General features: G+C 37.1%; 1 protein-coding gene across 2 annotated transcripts in view; it reads left to right on the top strand.

Moving 5' to 3' along the window:
- Window positions 1-20,433, top strand: part of LOC127108172 (uncharacterized) — a 36,230-nt gene extending 15,797 nt beyond the window's left edge. For both annotated transcript variants that reach the window (XM_051045597.1, XM_051045596.1), the window contains exons 19-32: window positions 12,102-12,250; window positions 12,835-12,978; window positions 13,074-13,181; window positions 13,358-13,468; window positions 13,973-14,080; window positions 14,171-14,281; window positions 14,962-15,125; window positions 15,285-15,756; window positions 16,280-16,387; window positions 16,562-16,620; window positions 17,035-17,413; window positions 18,069-19,592; window positions 19,798-20,002; window positions 20,121-20,433. In XM_051045597.1, coding sequence (XP_050901554.1) covers window positions 12,102-12,250; window positions 12,835-12,978; window positions 13,074-13,181; window positions 13,358-13,468; window positions 13,973-14,080; window positions 14,171-14,281; window positions 14,962-15,125; window positions 15,285-15,756; window positions 16,280-16,387; window positions 16,562-16,620; window positions 17,035-17,413; window positions 18,069-19,592; window positions 19,798-20,002; window positions 20,121-20,203 — 3,725 coding nt within the window. In that variant the 3' untranslated portion in view covers window positions 20,204-20,433. The remainder of the gene's footprint in view (window positions 1-12,101; window positions 12,251-12,834; window positions 12,979-13,073; window positions 13,182-13,357; window positions 13,469-13,972; window positions 14,081-14,170; window positions 14,282-14,961; window positions 15,126-15,284; window positions 15,757-16,279; window positions 16,388-16,561; window positions 16,621-17,034; window positions 17,414-18,068; window positions 19,593-19,797; window positions 20,003-20,120) is intronic.
- Window positions 20,434-21,478: the final 1,045 nt, after the last annotated feature.

Genomic DNA, 21,478 nt, shown 5'->3' with positions numbered 1-21,478 from the left:
ATTTTCTCACCGCTCCACTCTCCATAGGGTAATTGTTTCAGATCCGATACTCATGGCTACTCCTCATAACTTTACGCCAAACTACGATGATTTCCTCAGGTGGTATCAGAATTATCAGAACTTAGATTCTACTGCTTCGGTAGCACACACTGGTAATTCATCTGCTTGTCTCTCTCAATCATCTTCTCTTGGATCTTGGATCCTTGATTCTGGTGCGTCTGATCATGTTACCGGTAATAAAAATCTTTTCTCTTCCCTCTCTACATCCGGTTTCTTACCTACTATAACTTCTGCCAATGGTTCTCAAACCCGATCTGAAGGGATTGGTTCTGTTCAAATTCTACCTTCTCTCTCTGTTACTTCTGTCCTCTATGTACCTAATTGTCCATTTAATTTACTTTCAGTCAGTCGTTTAACTCGTTCTCTTGATTGTAGTGTCACCTTCACTAACAATAATGTTACCCTGCAGGATCGAAGTTCGGGACGGACGATTGGTGTCGGATGTGAGTCTCAAGGCCTTTATTACCTCTTAGTGTCATCTCAGACATGCTCAACCAAAGATTCTCCACTCACTATACATGCTCAGTTAGGCCCAAATCACACATTCTTAACATGGTATCAGAACCTGGTTTAAGATCCGGTGAGCCACCTACTATGGTTTCCGCTATCGGGCCACCCACCATTTATTTCCACGCTCCAGATGTCCAGTCCTGGGCGTGATGGGGTGTGTTAAGAGTCCCACATCGGACAATATATGGCCTGAACATGAGTTTATAAGTGGGGACAACCCTCACTCTACCAACCGGTTTGAACCGGTTTTGTAGGGTTGAGTTAGGTCATCCCAGTCTTTCCAAACTACATAAGTTGGTGCCAAATTTATCGAAGGTATCTAATTTACATTGTGAGTCGTGTCGGCTAGGGAAACACACTCGTGGTCAGTTTCCCAATCGAGTCAATAAACGAACTTCGTCCCCTTTTGCTTTAGTTCACATCGATGTTTGGGGTCCCTCGCGTACTGTCTCTACTCTTGAGTCTAGGTATTGTCACCTTTATTGATGATTTTTCACGTTGCACGTGGTTATTTTTAATAAAGAATAGGTCTGAATTATTTTCTATTTTTGAACAATTCTATCAAGAAATAAGAACTCAATTCAGTGTGTCTATCCGTATCTTAAGAAGTGACAATGCCCGTGAATATTTATCCCAACAATTTCAAAATTTTATGTCATGCAATGGTATTCTCCATCAAACATCTTGCCCTCACACACCTCAACAAAACGGGGTAGCCGAACGCAAAAATCGGCATCTTGTAGAAACCACTCGGACCCTACTTCTCCATGGTAATGTTCCACTTCGGTTTTGGGGGGATGCTGTGCTAACGGCATGTTACCTTATAAATCGCATGCCCTCATCTGTCCTTAACAATAAAATCCCTCATTCAATCCTTTTTCCCAATTCCCCACTTCATCCAATTCTTCCTCGAGTTTTCGGGTCCACATGTTTTGTACACAATCTCTCTCCTGGTCTTGATAAACTCTCAGCTCGATCACTAAAGTGTGTCTTTCTTGGTTATCATCGATCCCAAAAAGGTTATCGTTGTTATTCACATACTTTACAACGATACCTAGTATCGGCCAATGTTACCTTCTTCGAGTCGGTTCCATATTTCGAGTCCAGTCACGTAACTCCAGAACCCATTCAAGAAAGTACTCCCACACCTTTTCCGGCAGTTATTAATGTCCCGCCTACCATTATCCCCCATCAATCTAGGGCTCCTGACCCACCCACTTCTCGACCACTTCAAACATATCAGCGTCGTCACCCAACGCCTGTCGTCCCTGTCCCTGAAGTCATACCTGTCCTTGAAGTCATACCTGTCCCTGAGGTCATTGAAAACTCTCCTCCGACACCTCCGTCATCACCGGATCTGATCTTGCAACCTGAGTCCGATCTTCCGATTGCCCTTCGAAAAGGTATACGTCAAACACGAAATCCTTCTCCACATTATATTGATTTATGTTATCATCGTCTTTCCCCTTTGCGGTATACTTGTTTGTCTTCTTTGTCTTCTGTTTCTATTCCGAAAATTCCAGGTGAAGCATTATCTCACCCTGAGTGGAGGCAAGCAATGATTGATGAAATGTGTGCTCTTCAAAGCAGTGGTACCTGGGAACTGGTTCCTCTACCCCATGGGAAATCTTTAGTAGGTTGTCGTTGGCTTTATACAGTGAAGGTTGGTCCAGATGGTAAGATTGATCAATTTAAAGCTCGTTTGGTAGCCAAAGGATACACTCAAATTTTTGGATTGGATTATAGTGATACCTTCTCGCCTGTAGCCAAGATGGCATCTGTTAGACTTCTTCTAGCCATTGCAGCCATTCGACATTGGCCTCTTCATCAACTTGACATCAAAAATGCTTTTTTACATGGTGATCTTGAAGAGGAAGTATATATGGAGCAACCACCTGGATTTGTTGCTCAGGGGGAGTCATCGAATATGGTGTGTAGGCTACACAGGTCTCTTTATGGTCTTAAGCAATCTCCGAGAGCTTGGTTCGGCAGATTCAACACTGTAGTACAACAATTTGGTATGATCCGTAGTGAAGCTGATCATTCTGTTTTTTATCGTCACTCAGTCCAAGGGTGTATTTATCTTATTGTGTATGTAGATGATATTGTCATAACTGGTAGTGATCAGTAGGGTATATTCCAGTTAAAGCAACATCTCTCGAATCAATTTCAGACAAAAGATCTTGGTAAACTTCGCTATTTCTTGGGTATTGAGGTAGCTCAATCTAAAGATGGTTTGGTGATTTCTCAGCGAAAATATGCTATGGATATTTTGGAAGAAACAAGTTTGTTGAATGCTAAACCAGCTGATACTCCTATGGATCCAAGTGTCAAACTACTACCCAATCAGGGGGAGCCTTTATCTGACTCAGGAAGGTATAGAAGATTGGTTGGAAAGTTGAATTATCTCACCGTCACTCGTCCAGACATTTCTTTTGCAGTTAGTGTCGTAAGTCAGTTTTTAAACTCCCCTTGTCAGGAACACATGGATGCTGTTATCCGGATTCTGAGATACATCAAATGTGCTCCAGGAAAAGGTCTAGTGTATGAAAATAAAGGACATACTCAGATAGTTGGATACTCCGATGCTGATTGGGCAGGGTCACCCATTGATAGACGATCCACCTCTGGGTATTGTGTACTTGTTGGAGGAAACCTTATATCCTGGAAAAGTAAGAAACAAAATGTAATTGCAAGTGTCAGAACGAGCTGTACATGTGTTAATTAGTGATATATTCTATAGTTAAATAGGATTAAAATCCCATAAATAGGATTTGATTAGCTGTGTATGTATTTATAGAAATTATTGGTCCTTACTTATAGAATTGATTGAGGGAAATGATAAGTATTTATTAGGAATTTCCTTTCCTAAATATATTGTATTCTATTTAAGAGCACAGGCTGCTCTAATCAATAATAAGAAAAATTATCTCTGTCATGGCATCAGAGCTCCAAAATCCATAGGAGCCTGTTAAAAATTGTGGCCTGCATTGCCATTGTTTCCGCTGTGCGGCCTGCATTGCCGATTTTATTTTACGGTCTATCTTGCCGGTTTTCCCAACAAAATTCAGAATGTCTGAACCAGTTAATACCCCTGCCCCAAACACCGGCTCTGTTGAGCTGAAAAATGTTCAACCTAGCCTTCGTCTCAATGGTAAAAACTACCTCAAATGGTCTCATTTTGTCCAAACCTTTTTAAAGGGGAAGGGCAAATTGAATCATCTTACTGGAAAGGATACTCCAGAAGCTACAGACGGGAAATTTGCTGCATGGGATGAAGAAGATGCTGTTGTAATATCATGGCTATGGAATTCCATGGTGCCTGAGATTAGTGACGCATGCATATTCATGAAGACTGCCAAAGAGGTGTGGGACAGCTGTAAAGAAAACTATTCCAAGGTTGGTGATGCTGCACAAATTTACGAAATTAAGATGAAGATTGCAACTACCAAGCAAGGAGATCAGTCCATTAGCGAGTATGCCCAAACTCTACAAAATCTATGGTTGGAGTTGGATCACTATGAACATTTTGAAGCAAAATGCACTGCAGATGCTACTTTACTAAAAAATTATAAGGAGAAGGATAGAATCTATAAGTTCTTAACCGGTTTGAACAATGAGTTTGATCCAATAAGGATTCAAGTACTCGGAAAAGAATTACCCTCACTAAATGAAACCATGGCTGCCTTTCGAACAGAAGAATCACGAAGAGGAGTGATGATGGAGCCTCAATCAACTGAAAGTTCAGCCTTAGTAGCACAAAGTCGAGAGAAGAACATTGACCAATGGAAGAACGGGCAAACCGGAGGAGCTCCCAAAATGGAGATTGAAAGAGGGGATAACAAGGATTCTCTATGGTGTACCTTCTGCAAGAAGCCAAGGCACACCGAAGACAGATGCTGGAAACTTCATGGAAAACCGCCAAATCAGAACCGAAATTGGAACACCAAAGGCATTCAACGAGGAGGACCAACACATGTCCACTTGGTCCAATCAAGTGTTGTCAAGGAAAGTCATTCCAAACCTACTGCTGATTTCAATTCAGAAGAAATTACAAGACTAAGGGAACTACTAGACTCTTTAGTCAAACCCACAAACACAGGTAGTTCTTCCATGGCATTATCAGGTAGTTCTCATCCCTATGCTCTTAGTGTTTTACAATCTACAGGAAAAGGGACATGGATTGTTGATTCTGGGGCTACGAATCACATGACCCATTCCTCTACAGAGTTTATCTCTTACACACCGTGTCCAAGTAATAAAAAGATTGTCACTGCAGATGGCACTTTTATTACTGTTGCAGGAAAGGGAGATATTCCACTAAGTCAAAATTTAATGTTGAGAGATGTCTTGCATGTGCCCAAATTATCTGCCAAACTGTTATCTATTCACAAACTTACAACAGATTTACAATGCTTGGTAACATTCACTCCTACACTTTGCAAATTTCAGGATCAGGAAACGGGGAAGATGATTGGACTTGCTAGAGAGGACAATGGGCTCTACCTTCTTATGGAAGCGCGTGAGACAAGTAGCATTAAGAGTCAACTTCCACTGTCTTTGTTGTCAGAATCTATTCCTTCCCTCAATAAAGAAATCTGGTTGCGTCACTTCCGGTTGGGTCATCCTTCATTTAGCACTCTCAAAAATATGTTTCCCACCTTGTTTCAAGGTATAAACTTAGAAAATTTTCACTGTGATGATTGTGAACTTGCTAAACACAAACGTGTCAGCTTTCCTAATAATAATAAAAGAATGTCTACTCCTTTTTCCTTAATCCATAGTGATGTTTGGGGGCCATCCAATATCCCAAATATATCGGGGGCCCGTTGGTTTGTCATTTTTATTGATGATTGTACTAGAGTGTCATGGATGTATCTCTTAAAACAAAAAAGTGAAGTCACTCAAATATTTAAATTGTTTTTTCAAATGATAAAAACCCAATTTGAGACTACCATTAAACGGTTTCGTTCTGACAATGCCAAAGATTATTTTAATCAAACATTGTCTTCCTTTTTCACTGAACATGGTATTATTCATGAATCATCATGTGTCCACACCCCACAACAAAATGGGATGGCTGAAAGAAAAATTGGGCATATTCTCAATGTTACCCGAGCATCTTTATTCCACACAAATGTTCCAAAACAATATTGGGGGGAGGCTGCTCTTACTGCAGCCTACTTGATTAATCGCTTACCCTCTCAAATTCTTCAGAATAACAGCCCCATTCAGCTCCTCTCCAAATTCTACCCAAATTTCAAAACTTCAAACCACCTAGTTCCTAGGATCTTTGGGTGTGTGTCATTTGTCCATGTTCATTCTCCACATCGAGGAAAACTTGATCCCCGAGCTATTAAATGCATATTTCTTGGTTACTCGCCTACCCCAAAAGGTTACAAGTGTTATCAACCTACAACAAAAAAGAATTTTGTGTCTATTGATGTCACTTTTGTCGAAACCGAATCCTTTTTTTCCAAACCTTATCTTCAGGGGGAGAAGGAATGCATCGAAGATAAGGATGATTTGTTCAAAGACCTTTCTTTTATGCCCAAGACTCCCGAGTCAAGTCCTATAACCACTTCATTACAGACTTCTAATGCTACTCGTCCACTACAAGTTTACACAAGAAGGGCAGCACCTATTATCCAACCTGTGCAAGTCCCAGAATCTGACCCAATTCTTGAAACTGTAATCAATGAGACTGTTTTAGAGGAGCAAATTGTGCCCCCTGAAACTGAAGTTGTTGGGACTGATTTAGAGGAGCAGAATATATCCATGGATGCTAGAGATCTTCCAATTGCAATAAGGAAGGATGTTAGAGCATGTACAAAAAGGCCAAGGTATCCAATGTCTCACTTTATATCCTATGATAATTTGTCCAACAATCATAGAAGTTTTCTTGCTCATTTAAACACTACCGCTATCCCAAAAAATGTTACCGAAGCACTAGATAGCAAAGAGTGGAGAGAAGCTATGAAAGTTGAAATGGATGCACTTGAGAAAAATGGAACTTGGAAGTTAGTAGAGCTTCCTAATGACAAAAAACTTGTTGGCTGTAAATGGGTATTCACCCTTAAATACAAGTCCGATGGAACACTAGAAAGGTATAAAGCAAGACTAGTAGCTAAGGGGTACACACAAACATATGGGATTGACTATCATGAGACTTTCTCTCCTGTCGCAAAAATGAGCACTGTCAGAATTTTGTTATCTCTAGCAGCTAACTATGGATGGAATTTGCAGCAATTTGATGTCAAGAATGCTTTCCTACATGGCAACCTTGAAGAGGAAATTTACATGGAGGTCCCACCTGGGTTTAACTTTGAGAAAGACAAAGTTTGTAAGCTAAGGAAGGCCCTTTATGGACTGAAACAGTCCCCTAGGGCCTGGTTTGGCAGGTTTACCACTGTGATGAAAGATATGGGATATAAACAAAGTCAGGGAGATCACACTTTGTTTACTAAGCATTCAGCCTTAGGGGGAGTTACTGCACTAATTGTTTATGTGGATGATATAATTGTAACAGGAAATCATCAAGCAGAAATGGATAGCCTAAAAGTGTGTTTGCTAAAAGAGTTTGAAGTAAAAGAGTTGGGCAGATTAAAATATTTTTTGGGCCTTGAAGTGGCACACTCTCGTCACGGTATTTTCATCTCTCAACAGAAGTATGTGCTGGATTTATTATCTGAAACTGGTAAATTGGGATGCAAACCAGTAGAAACTCCAATTGAACAAAATCACAGACTTAGTGAATTTGTTGAAGATGCAACTGTGGACAGAGAATCCTATCAAAAGTTGGTTGGAAAGTTAATCTATTTATCTCACACTAGGCCAGACATAGCTTATGCAGTGGGAGTGGTGAGTCAATTCATGCATAATCCCAAAGAAAATCATCTTAGAGCTGTTTACCGAATTTTGCAATACTTGAAGGGCACTCCTGGAAAAGGAATTCTATTTACAAAGGGTCAAGGAATTACTTTGGAAGCCTATACAGATGCTGATTATGCTGGATCAGTAGATGACAGAAGATCCACATCCGGATATTGTACTTTTCTTGGAGGAAACTTGGTGACTTGGAGGAGCAAAAAACAAAACGTTGTTGCGAGGTCAAGTGCAGAAGCAGAATTTCGGGCTATGGCTTTAGGTATTTGTGAACTCCTATGGCTGAAAATAATTCTACAAGACCTAAAGATTGAATGGAATGGACCCATGAAACTATATTGTGACAACAAGTCAGCAATAAACATTGCACATAATCCAGTGCAACATGATAGAACGAAGCATGTCGAAGTAGACAGACATTTCATCAAGGAAAAATTGGATAGTGGGACAATATGTATACCATTTGTATCAACTGGAAATCAGCTGGCAGATGTTCTTACAAAAGGATTAAGTGGTTCTACATTGCAATCTATTATCGGCAAGTTGGGAATGAGTAACATCCACTCTCCAACTTGAGGGGGAGTGTCAGAACGAGCTGTACATGTGTTAATTAGTGATATATTCTATAGTTAAATAGGATTAAAATCCCATAAATAGGATTTGATTAGCTGTGTATGTATTTATAGAAATTATTGGTCCTTACTTATAGAATTGATTGAGGGAAATGATAAGTATTTATTAGGAATTTCCTTTCCTAAATATATTGTATTCTATTTAAGAGCACAGGCTGCTCTAATCAATAATAAGAAAAATTATCTCTGTCAGCAAGATCAAGCGCCGAGGCAAAGTATAGGGCCATGGCAATGGCAACATGTGAACTTATTTGGTTAAAACAGTTGCTCAAGGAACTTCAAATTGAAGAAGCAAGACCAATGACACTTATTTGTGATAATCAAGCCGCATTGCACATTGCTTCAAATCCAGTCTTCCATGAGAGGACTAAACATATTGAGATAGACTGTCACTTTATCAGAGAGAAAATTGAATCAGGTGACATCATCACAAACTTTGTCAACTCTAATGATCAATTGGCAGACGTGTTTACAAAATCTCTGCGAAGTCCCAGAACTAATTATATATGTAACAAGCTTGGTGCATTTGACTTATATGCTCAAGCTTGAGGGGGAGTGTTGATATTTGTAAATATAGTATTAAGAATATGTGTATATCAAATAGTCTCACATCGACTATATCATGTAATTAGTTATAATCTCTCTATATATAATAAAGTCTCCGTAGTGCTTTTCAAGACACACGGTTTATTCAAAAGGTCTCTTAGTCTCCTAATTCAACAGGAACATTTGATGGACCCCACACATGTGTATGAACTAGTGCTCGTTTTCTTCTCAACAATGTCATTTTGTTGGGGTGTTGTAATACAATACCTTCTTTTTGACAGAAAGAATTAAGACTAGGATTACGGTAGTCTTTGACATTATCAGACCTAATACTCACACCAAATTGATTTTTAACCCATGAAGAATTGAGGAAATAAAGAACTGATTTTGGATTTTTGCTTAAGCAAGTAGACCAAAGTAACCCAAGTACATTCATCAATAAACGTTACGAACCAACACGCAGCTGATATATTTTGAACATTTGATGTGACCCCAAGTATTGTGAGATGCGTGAGCTTGCTAAACACAAACATATACCTACTTCAGTTAATAATCTAATGTTTTAAATAAAAACAAGTATTTAACGACCTAGGCGAGCGAATATTAGCCATGATTCTCTTGGAATCTATGGAGAAAATCTAAATTGTATTTCTATTGTTCTTAAATTACATTAGATCAAATCTATTTATAGATCTAATTGGTGATCTGTTGTAACGTGTAAGGCCTGAGTCTGGCTGTGACTTGTCTGTCAGTTAGTTATAAGTTGTTAGATCTAATCTAACTACATCTAACTGTATTAGCCAGTTCAGTTACAATTGGTTACACATGCTGGGTTATTGTACGACATGCCTACAATAAGCTCATGTGGTCTAATTGCATCTAACTGTGTTAGAGAGTTCTACAGTTCTGTTACAGTTAGTTACACATGTTATGTTAGTGTACAACATGCCTACAGTAAGCTCATGTGAGTTTACTTATTAAATCCTACAATATTACATGAGTAACTCCTTTATAGCCCCTCTCAAGCTGCACTTTGGGCGATTTCAGCAGAGTCACACACAAGGAGCTTACTTCTGAGATCTTCAAACCTAGAGGGAGGAAGTATATCAACACTTTGAGATTAACCAGATACATAAATGACCTTGAGTTGCTTGCTGAACACTTTCTCTCTAACAAAGAACAAGTCAAGTTCCACATGCTTTGTGCGTGCACGAAGAACAGAGTTGCAAGCAAGTGCAATGGTGCTCATATTATCACACAGAACAATATGAGTGGAGTAAGACACCTTGGGTTCAGTTAGTAAAAACTGAGCCCAGAGCAATTCTGAGGTGGCAGGAGCAAGACATTTGTACTCAGCTTGCTTCAGTACTTGACCTGGAGATGACAAACTGTTTATTGCCCACCAAGAATTTAGACTAGTACCTTTGAAGATACAAGCTCTTGATACATTCTGTCACCAGGATCAGAGCCCCAATCTTCATCACAATAGGCTAATAAAGGAACTGTAGGGTTGTTGATGGATTGTAGACGAAGTCTTTAGGTGATAGTACCTTTTAGGTACCTAATTCTCTTTACCGCAGTCCAATGAGACTCAAGAGGTTGAGTCATGAATTTGCATACTTTGTTCACTGCAAAGCATATGTCTGGTCTTGTTATTGTGGCACACTGAAGAGCACAAAGTAAGATCAACAAATTTGTTATGACCATCTTTGGAGAGTTTGGAATCAACCACCATAAGGGAGGGTAAAGGTTTGGCCTCTTGCAGCTTAACTTTAGCAAGTAGGTCTCTAGTGTATTTGCCTTGAGTTAAAAGTAGTGAATGCTTGGTGGAGTTAACCTCTATGCCTAAAATATAATAAAGATTACCAAGTTCCTTTGGAGAGTAGACAAAATTCAATTGGGTGACCATTTGTTGAATTAGAGAGGAGTTGTTACCTGTAACTATTATGTCATCAACATATACTAACATGTATATATGTGAGTGTCTTGATGCGAGAAGATGAAGAGAGATGGGTCACATTTGCTAGCTTGGAACCCAAATTTGATCAACTGACCATGAAGCTTTTCAAACTAAGCTCTAGGGATTTGTTCAAGACCATAGAGAGTTTTGTGCAATTCGCAAACCAGAATTTTGTTGGTGTTTTCAAATCCAGGTGGTTGTGTCATATACACAGTTTCATCAAATTCACCATTGAGGAATGCATTATTGAAATCAAGCTGTTGAAGATGCCTTTTTAGATAATGCTAGTGTTAGAATTGTTCTAACTGTTACTGGTTTGATGACAAGACTAAAAGTTCTAGTATAGTCAGCTCTATATTCGGGGGGTTATTGTGTCATATACACAGTTTCATCAAATTCACCATTGAGGAATGCATTATTGAAATCAAGCTGTTGAAGATGCCTTTTTAGATAATGCTAGTGTTAGAATTGTTCTAACTGTTACTGGTTTGATGACAAGACTAAAAGTTCTAGTATAGTCAGCTCTATATTGTTGATGAAACCCCTTAGCTACAAGCCTAACCTTGTACGTGATATCAGTTGAGCCCTAAGTACGGACACTGGAAACACAACACCGACACTGATACGTCGACACCGATAATAATTTGAAAAAATACATAAAGTTTACGTAATCACAAATGTTGGTGTCGGTTTTGGACATCGACACTGACACAGATACAGACATACCTTTTTTCAGAGCTATCGGTGCTACAGTGGTTGTGCCTCGCAACGATCCTGTAGCATCGCCAAACAACTCTGATCCGGTGCTCACAACCTCGCCCATTGCAGAGCAGCCACAACACTGTCTCTCACACTTTCTTTTAAATATCCATGTTCTTCGTTTTCTGCAATTTCAGAGAAACTCGATGCAGAAAATTACTTCCTCTGGATTCAACTAGTTGAACCAGTCATCAATGCTCAACAGATTTTATCATTATCTGGTCAACCCAAAAATTCCTCCTAAATATATAAGGAGATGTTGACAAGCGTCATTGGTTGCAAAAAATCATGGCAACTATGGGATAAAATCTTCACTTATTTTCAACATGTCAATGCTAAACTTTGTCAATTAAGATCTGAAAACGTTTGTCAGTTCATTCCTTTCAAATTCTCTCAAATCTAAACTTGTTCTGTATTTGATGACAACATATTGATATAGTTCTGTGCTGATTTGTTTTTTCAATATAGAATTTGTTGATATTTGTATATATTTAGCATAAAATATTCCATAGCACATTCCTTAAATATACTGTAGTATATTCCTTATGTAATTAATACAATTAATTGTGCATTTTCCTACATAATAGAACTTCCGTAGTGCTATTCAGTTACACAGTTTACCTAAATGTCTCTTTCTCTCGTATTTCAACTAATTCTCTGAATTGTTGGTCTGACATGCTTTTGTGAAGTTGTGTGTTATATTATATCCATTTTTTCCTTGCTCTTATGTTCCGGTTCAAATCCTGCAGTGCTGGACTTCACCATAGAGCTTGTAGAAACAGGAGTAGAGAATGATGTTCTCCTAGCATTGATCATTTTCTCTTTTCAGTATGTCCTAGTCAATCATGAGTATTGGAAATACAGGATAAAACATATTAGATGGAAAATAACATTGAAGGTATGTCCTGCTTTTCTTTTGTAGTTGCTCAAATTTATATTGTTTTAATCATTCTTTAGTGAAGTACTTCTAAGATCAGATTGACCTAGGTGATGATAACTTTTCTGTCATATCTTCTCCTATTATCGTTGTACTGAATTTTTCCATTCTTCCAGGACAGTTTTTTGGTTTTTTGGTTTCATGTTTTTATTCTTTTATTACAATCAGCATTGGCTGTCGAACTATTTAAATGCTCTGTTCTGGGCGTATTATACGTGCCCTTTTTGTTGATCTTTTTATGAATGCTTCATTTTGTTGAATTATGCCAATGTGTTTCTACTTTGTAAAAGTATTTTATATTTATTGTTCAGGAAAAAACTGTTTATGTATGTTTGATCTTCGCTGGTTATCTTTCACTGTTATGGCTTTTACTTTGACTTACTTTGACTTACTTTAAAAGACATTTTCATGTCAATAAATTATATGAATTAGTTTTTGGTTGTCTGAAGCTTAAGTCAGTTGATTCTACTTCATTGTAGATTTTATACAATTAAGACAACAGTTATTATATTCTGATTATTACAAACTTTGGGATACTTCTGTAGGTTCTTGAGTTGATGAAAAAATGCATTATATTAATGCCGTATTGTGGAAAATTGGGTGAGATCATACACAATGTGTTGTTCTCCGATGCTTCCATCCACAACGCGCTTTTCCGTATTGCTTGCACTACTGCACATGTTTTGGAGGTGACATAAGCTGAAGTCTTTTTTTGTTTAATTGTAATTTTGTGATTGCATTTCTTATTCCTTCATATTATTGACAAAACCATTTATTTTAACAGAAATTGAATGCAAGCCGCTTCTTTGATCCAATGGAAATTGAAGGGTTGCAGCTTGCTATAGGTTCTGTTTTAGATATTCTTTCAGAGATGACCACCAAACTTGCCAAGGTACCAAGAAAGCCACCGATGTTCTACCTTTGACTGATAATTTCTAATTTCAATAGTTTTCAGTCTCACTTAATTACATAATTTTATGTGATGACAATGAATTGATAAAGTGTCATCTTTTTTTTTGTAACATCTTTACGTTCTGTATATACTGAAAATCGTTATGTGTTGTCCAGGATACATCATCCAGCATTCCTGTTTTTCTCCAGGCAGTGTTCTCATGCACAACCAAACCAGTTCCTGTTGTCACGTCTGCTATATCGTTGATTTCATACTTCCGAGACCCTGTATGAACTCTAACTTTTCTCAAATTGGAGTACCATTATATTTTTCTGATTATTTTTCAGTATTATTACATGAGTTTTTATTCAACAATAATGAACATCTTCCTTTTGTCCGCTTTCTTGTCCTCAATCAATTTGTGTCTGTGAACTCTTCAGTGTACAGTATTGGTATTAATGGCATTAACATTTAGCTGCATAATTAAATTACGTTGATCATATTTGTCACATTTTCCAGATTTTCTCTAGTTTTTAGTTACTTGGATTGTCAATTTGTCGTCTCTTTTTTTCATGTTGTAATCTTGTATTGCCTTATTTTTTTCACTCTTGCTTTTTCTTCATCAACTATATGCCGTTTTGTGCATTTAATGTTCTCTTAGAGATCCCTGCATACCTTTGTTGATACTTGATGGAGTATTGGTTACTTATTATACCCTTTTAGCCAGTATATGCTTGACAGTACCTGATTTTATATTGTGTTGTTTAACAACAGATGTGCTGCTTATGCAGGTCATCCAACTTGGTGCTGTTAGGTTTATTTCAACATTATTTGCCACAACAGATTGTGTCCAATCATTTTCATGTGAAACCACATACTTTGCTCCAGATAATCAAGAGGTTTGGGATGTTAGTTTCAGTTTCCTCAACTTCATAGTTCCCTTGGTTAATAAATGTGATTTAACTGATGGTTTTTCTAATCGGTTTTAGATCATAAACTTGAGGCACTCTATGAGCTACATACTACGGGAGAAATCAGAATCAAATGAAGATCTCTTTGTTGCAACAGTTAACCTGCTTACTTCTGCAGCAAACTACCAGGTTGAAACTATATGTAGTGAATTTAATAATTACAAGTTTACTTGCAGTGATACCATTTTTAGTTTGTCTGGTGTATATTTTCATTTTTTTGTAAATGCTAATTTCTGCCACTCAGACTTTCAGTAGCACAAATCTCTGTTTTGTTGCCAACTTTTAAAAATACTTTTTTACCTAAGGAATCTTTTCTCTCTATGTACAACCGGCATATTTACTATTTCTTTTAGGCAGTTATGAGTTATAACTACCTACAACAGACTTGGAGGTTCCGTTTTCTCTTTGGTCTCCACTCTATATATAAGAGGGGCTTTACTCGACATTGAATTGATGTATTCATTATATTAGGGACAATACATTATATTTTCTCTCTACCATGTTATACTTGTACTCAGTTGTGGAATAGTGACATTATAGGTCACTGAAGGTGGTACCTCTCAAATGCTGTTGTACAATATTATGAATTCTAATTGAATAAGGAAACCAAACATGAAAAGTAAGGAAATATGAAAAGCTACCATAAGATATAATATTAACATAGATTAAAATATTGTAAGATAGTATTAGTATTTTTTATATACTTTTTTGTTTGTTCTAAAAGTTCTGATGACCTTCGCAATTAGACTTTTTTTCGCTGTACTCGTGTGTTAAATTATCAGTTTCTAATATAACATTCGTTTTTGCAGCCTTCTTTTATTGTTTCCATCTTGGCGCCGGGGGAGAACAATGAGGACCACTCAAGTACTGATGATGCAAAGCTACAAAGAAATGGAACTTCTGTGCCTAAAGGTTCAGTTCTGATAGATGCACTTATAAACTACATTGAGCAGGCAGATGATCTGATCAAAAGGTACAAATCGGAGGGTTGTGGTTGGACGAAGGGTTTGTCTGGTTTTTGCTTTGATTTCCATCCTTATTGACTGTTCTTTTTGTAGATTATCTTGCTTGTCAGTTGTCACACATTTCTTTTGACTAAGTCTTCATATTGTAATTTTTTCATTATCTCCAGTAAGCCTCGCATACTGCTTTGCGTGCTTAACTTCATGACTGCCTTATGGCAAGGGGCTCCCCAGTATGCAAATCTCTTGGAGTCTCTAAGAAGCCATGTAAATTTCTGGAAGCACTTGGCCAATGCAATCACAAAAACTGCTAGCAGTGAATATCCCATATTTGAGAGTCTGAAAGGAAAAGCTGCACTTAATCTGGCATACAGTTTCCGTTGTCAATCTGCCATACTGGGAATCATGGCATATGAATTATTCTTGCAGAAAAAGTTGTTGCATGCAGAGTCACTTGTGAAGAACACAGCAGAATCTAAGGACAAGGAGCAAAATGCCACAAAAACTGAAAAATCTAAAGCCACAGATTTTCATGATCTTAAGGGAGTTTGGTCTTCATGGTTCAAAGACTCCGTTTTAGAGAAACTAATAAAAACATATACTTCTTGTCGACATAATAATGATGTATATGATGGTGCAAAGGTTAGCTTGATATGATTTTCCTTGTTGATTTAACAGTTGTGGTAGTCTTTCCTATACAATAGGCTTAATTCTATACTTAAATGGTACTATGTCATTGTTTTGTTATAAAGTTCAGTATATGTTGCATTCTCTACCCTTATAATCTTATTGTTGAGTACTTGCATGTGTGAGAATTAAGAAATAAGATCGGTTTTCCAAATATGCCTGAGTGAATTAATGCCAGCAGAATGTTTAATTTATGTAGAAAGATTAGAGAGGGTAATAATACATTTTGAGTTTAGTTGCTAAAGTATCCCTATTTCCTAAGACGCATTGAATCTATTCTACTTGCTGTACAGAATCTAAACTACTTGAAAGTGGAGCGTTAATGTGGTTCTATTTACAACACGTTCTTTTGTATAATACAAATCAAAAGATGAAAATTCTTTTTATTTCTGTGTTTATGCTATTTATGTGACGATTATAGATTTGCATAATAAACTTGTAATCTTTATTTTAATGGTAAATGCATGAAAATTTTCAGGTTGCCACCAGTTTATTCTGTGTTCATGTGATGTTAAAATTAGCAGTTAACGACTCCGGAAGTTTAGCCGTGTCCTTGCTTCAAAAGATTCATGGAATTTTTACGAAGGTTTAACGTCTATTCTATTTTGATCTATGAAAGTAATTTATTCTACTTTACTATCGCAACATGTTAATCGGTCTTATGCAAATCATGATGAATATGTTAGGCTTCAAAAAGTTAAAATTTAATCTTTATGACTATTTTGTCAACATTTTCTAACAAAATGTTTATTGTTTGCAGCTGACAATTCATCCCGCCTTCTCTGAATTGCTATCTCAGTATTCACACCGTGGTTACAGGTCACTAGACTTTTTGGATTATTGCTTTAAGATCTTAAATAAAGGTTTTCTATATCAATTACACACTATCTGGGATTGTTGTAACGTCAGTTAACAATTCATTTTGCTGCATATAATCATGCATGCTGCTTTTTTTTCTTTCTTTTTCTGATAAGATGCATGCCTTTTTTTTGGATGTTCAATTAACTTCAGAACACTCTTTTGGCTCAGATTTTGCTATCATTGTATCTAAAAGAATTGGACTACTGAGAATCCAGGAAACCTCATTTTGAATAAAATTCTTAGTGGTTTTGAGTAAAAAATTATGTTTTTTTTCACCAAATGATTCGTGTCTCGAATTCATGTTATCTAACTAAAACAGGTTTGTATTTTCCATATCAATCATAATATGGTCGTTATTCTTAATTTGTACAGTGAGGGGAAGGAACTAAAGAAGTTGATTCTTAATGACCTTTATTATCATTTACAAGGAGAGCTTGAAGGGAGAAAAATGGGTATCGGACCCTTCAAAGAATTATCTCAGTATCTTGTTGAATCAAATTTTTTGGGATCCTATCAACAGCAGTTCCGTGAAGATTTTTTTGCAAAGAATATGTTCTTGTTTGACCTTACACAGTTGCGATCAGATCTGAACTTAGGTGCTTGGGATTGTTCTGATTGGAGAACATCTAAGGAAATTGCAGAAACCATGCTGCGTTTCCTGCAGGATGCAAACACGGTTATGTTGCTTTCAAGTTCAAAGCTTTCTGCATTAAAAGAATTGATAGCTGTGTTGGCTGTCTATCATGATGATGTGAGAATCTAAAATCTTGATTTTCTTTCATTACATTTTCCTAACCGAACAATAGTTAGAAAGCTACAGATGTTTAATTGTCTGCATGCAAGCTCAACTGTTCCAAATACTGCTTCTACATTTACATAAATTTGAGCCTTGCAGTTGGTTTATGCGTGACTCTTTTTGAATGAAATGATTGAATTGCTTGAGGGACTAAACCCTCAGTCTCATGTATTTATAATCAAATGCTTACAATCAAAGATCTCGAAATTATAGGGATAACAATAGGAGCCAATATCATAAAGATGGAAACAAAATATCTATAGAAGAGAATAAAAGAAACTAAATAAGGCAATATCTCAACTCAAATATGGAAAGTAGGATCCTTCTTTACCACGAAGCAGTATTTTAAGATTTTAAACTATTTTATCTTTTCTTACTATGATTAATAATATCAAGGGACGATTAGAAAATTGTTTTGGTCATTTATCTATTAAAGGATTGAATGAAAAAGTGTTTCAACATTAATATTGCAGGTTTCTTGTACTTCATTTGGTTTCTTAATTAACTGATACTTTCTTGTTTAGTTTTATTACTCTTAGTAAATTTCTTCTTCCTGTTCTTTGTGGTATCTTATATCTGTTCAATATTTATTTTGTACATAATTTTGCAGTCAAAAGGGAGGGCCACTACTGGAGAGAAAATTCAAAATGAACTCATATTCACCTGTGTAGATAATATATGCCAATCTTTCCTTGCTACTATTGAGATGTTATCACCAGTTCTGGATGCTTCTGAGGATATGCTCAATATTCTTGCTTGTCAAGTAGAATTACTCCTCCTGTTGACTAGAACTGTTTGCAAAGGCTTATCCACAGACATATCACTACTTGTTATGAAATGCGCAAGTTCAGGTCTAAAACTGTTGAGTGAACTCAAGCTGCTACCTTCCAAAGCCAATTTGATCATGAAATTATTACTCACATTGCTGCTTTTGGTGCTTCAGTCCAACTCCCTCAATTTGAATTTTGATGCGGCAGCAGACGAAGGTTCTGGAAAGGATTTCTCAAAGGTTTCAAATGCAACCCTTGGCCTACTACCCATTCTTTGCAACTGCATCACAACTTCTGAGCATTGCATGCTCTCCCTGTCTGTCATGGACCTGATATTGGGAAGCTTCTTGATGCCGAGAACGTGGTTACCTGTCCTTCAGAATCACCTTCAAATGCAGTTTGTTATGCTAAAACTCCAAGATAAAAATTCTTCTACCATTCCGATTATAATGAAGTTCTTTTTGACCATTGCCCGGACTAGAGGAGCTGCTGAGATGCTTTATTCTTCTGGCTTCTTGTCATCATTGAGAGTGCTGTTTTCTCAGTCTGGTGAGGTTTTATCAAGAATTGGTAGCCCGAATATGAGCACAAGTGAAAAGTTGGAAATACCTCAAGACATTTGGGGACTTGGATTAGCTGTTGTTACTGCTATGGTTCAATCGCTGGGCGACAGTTCTTCTGGCACTGCTATAGTGGAAAGTATGATGCCTTACTTTTTTTCAGAGAAAACTCATCTTATCTTCAATTCTCTTGATGCCCCAGACTTCCCTTCCGAGGATCATGACAAGAAAAGACCTCGGGCACAGAGGCCATGGATTTCTTTTGCTACTCTTAAAGAAACCGAACATACTTTGATGCTCATGTGTGAGTTAGCAAAACACTGGAATTCATGGATTAAAGCAATAAAAAACGTGGATAAGCAGTTAAGAGAAAAGTGCATTCATCTTTTAGCCTTCATTAGCAGGGGAACTCAACGTCTTGGTGAACCTTCGATTAGGAGCCCCCCTCTTCTGTGTCCACCTACTCTTAAAGAGGATTTTGAAACTTGCTCAAAACCTTCCTATATCAACAGCAGAAGTGGATGGTTTGCTCTTTCACCACCTGGATGTATGCCCAAACCAAAGATCTCTTCAATCTCAACTGCATTATCTATCTATGGTCAAACGGCTGACACTACTGGCCCTGTTCCTAAAACATGCTTCTCTGACACTGTTGCTGTACAGGTATATAGAATTACATTTCTTCTTTTGAAATTTTTGTGTTTGCAAGCTGAGGGTGCTGCTAAAAGGGCTGAGGAGGCTGGCTTTATTGATCTTGCACATTTTCCTGAGCTCCCAATGCCAGAAATCCTGCATGGACTGCAGGTAAAGCGAACTTCACAAGTTACATGCATATGCTGTTTTCATTTTCGTAATATGCTTTGATATAAAGCAATGCGATGTTTTTTCAGTGGTTGGATTATGCATGTGCGCTTACGCCTTGCTTTACACAATTAATCATTAACGGCTACATGAATCTGGAAACCGAATAATTGGATGTACATCTGAGCATAATTTCTTTTTGGTGCAGGATCAAGCAATTACCATTGTTGTGGAGCTCTGTCAAGCCCACAAACCAACGGAATCCTTGGAAATAAAGAGTGTCTGCAACTTATTATTGCAAGTACTTGAAATGGCTTTGCAGTTGGAACTTTGTGTTCTGCAAATTTGTGCCATAAGACCTGTATTAGGGCGTGTTGAGGACTTCTCAAAGGAAGCCAAATCATTATTTAGTGGTAATTTTATTCTCCATCATTCTGTAGCACTTGTGTTTGATTTTATAACCTTTTATATTTTTTTATAATAATACTGTCTTCTGAGGAAGTTTTAATTATTTATTGATTCATTGTGCAGCATTGGAGGGTCATGATTTTCTGAAAGCATCTAGAAATTCTTTAAAACAGATGATATCATGTATCTATCCTGGGTTGTTGTAAGCAGAGAATTTAATGTGTGTGATTTGCCCTGGACAGAAGACTGTTGATTGTACATAATTTCATAGTTAGATATTCGTCATGATGATATACAAATGTAGCTTGGTAGTAAAGGGCTTTCATGCACACATGTAGCTTTGGTAGTAAAGGGCTTCCATGCAAAATTGTAGTTTACTTGATTGCAAATATGCAGTCTAATGGTTTATTTATATATAGAATATAAAGTTATTAAATTGTTTTTCCTCCTCTAAAGGCATTGTCGACCTTAAATATTGCTAGAGCGCAACTCTGCAATTTAATAAGGATAGCTTAAAACACTGTAATATGATATAGTTACTTAACAGACAAGTTCAATCATTACGAGAGTTTAGACTGTAATTAATTATTATGATGACATTTGCTATTACAAGGTACATCGTTCATATTTCTTAACTCTTTCTTTCTCGGCCAATACGAAACAGTAGTACATTTGAAAATTTTATTTAATTATGTTCCGAATGGGAACCAAAGATTGAGTGTATGAATGAATTAACATTTGAAATGATAGTGTTGTGTTTTATATAAGGCAGGACAATTAAAATGCATCTATGAGATCTGACGCCCTATACAGGTGATTGTCTGATTAGATTTCATGATGGGAAGTGTGCTGATTGCTTGAATTATGTGCCTTCATTGAGTGAGGTCTCACTTGTTTTGCACACCTATTTGCATGATGCTTGCTATTGAACCTTTTGTTGTGGATCTTGTGAGTTGTTCAAAACACTAATCACTTAGCCCTTGATCATACTTATAGAATGAGGGTTTGCTATGCAACTTGGTCATACTTATAGAATGAGGGTTTGTTATGCATGTCTTTAGTCTAACTTCAGTCATAAGGGAGTGGAAGAACTTTGATGGGATATTAGTAACGATGAAAACAAGTGCATTAAATAACTTCTTTGTGATTAACAACGTTTAGTAGGGGAACCTTGATGAGTGGCCTTATGATTGACAATATTGATGTCTTCTTGTACTAGAGTATTCGAGTATTATGTCTAATCTAAAGTATGATTTTAATTGTAGGTGGTGTGGTTTGTGCTTCCTAATATCTTTTATTGTGAGTCCAACACTTACTTTTGTTGTAAGATATACAAAGAGTCATGGAATGTCTCTTTTCGTTGCTCGTGGATCTTGAAAACTATTCTTCTGTGTTTACAACTTTCATATTGTTTACATCCTACAGTTGCGTATCGCTTCAACCCATTTGTGCCATCTCTTTTGTAGGAGTGCTCAAAGAGC

Source organism: Lathyrus oleraceus, chromosome 7 (genome assembly GCF_024323335.1).
Source record: "Lathyrus oleraceus cultivar Zhongwan6 chromosome 7, CAAS_Psat_ZW6_1.0, whole genome shotgun sequence".
NCBI lineage: Eukaryota > Viridiplantae > Streptophyta > Magnoliopsida > Fabales > Fabaceae > Lathyrus > Lathyrus oleraceus.
The sequence above is the reverse complement of the archived record's forward strand: the minus strand, read 5'-3'. Positions and strand labels throughout refer to the sequence as shown.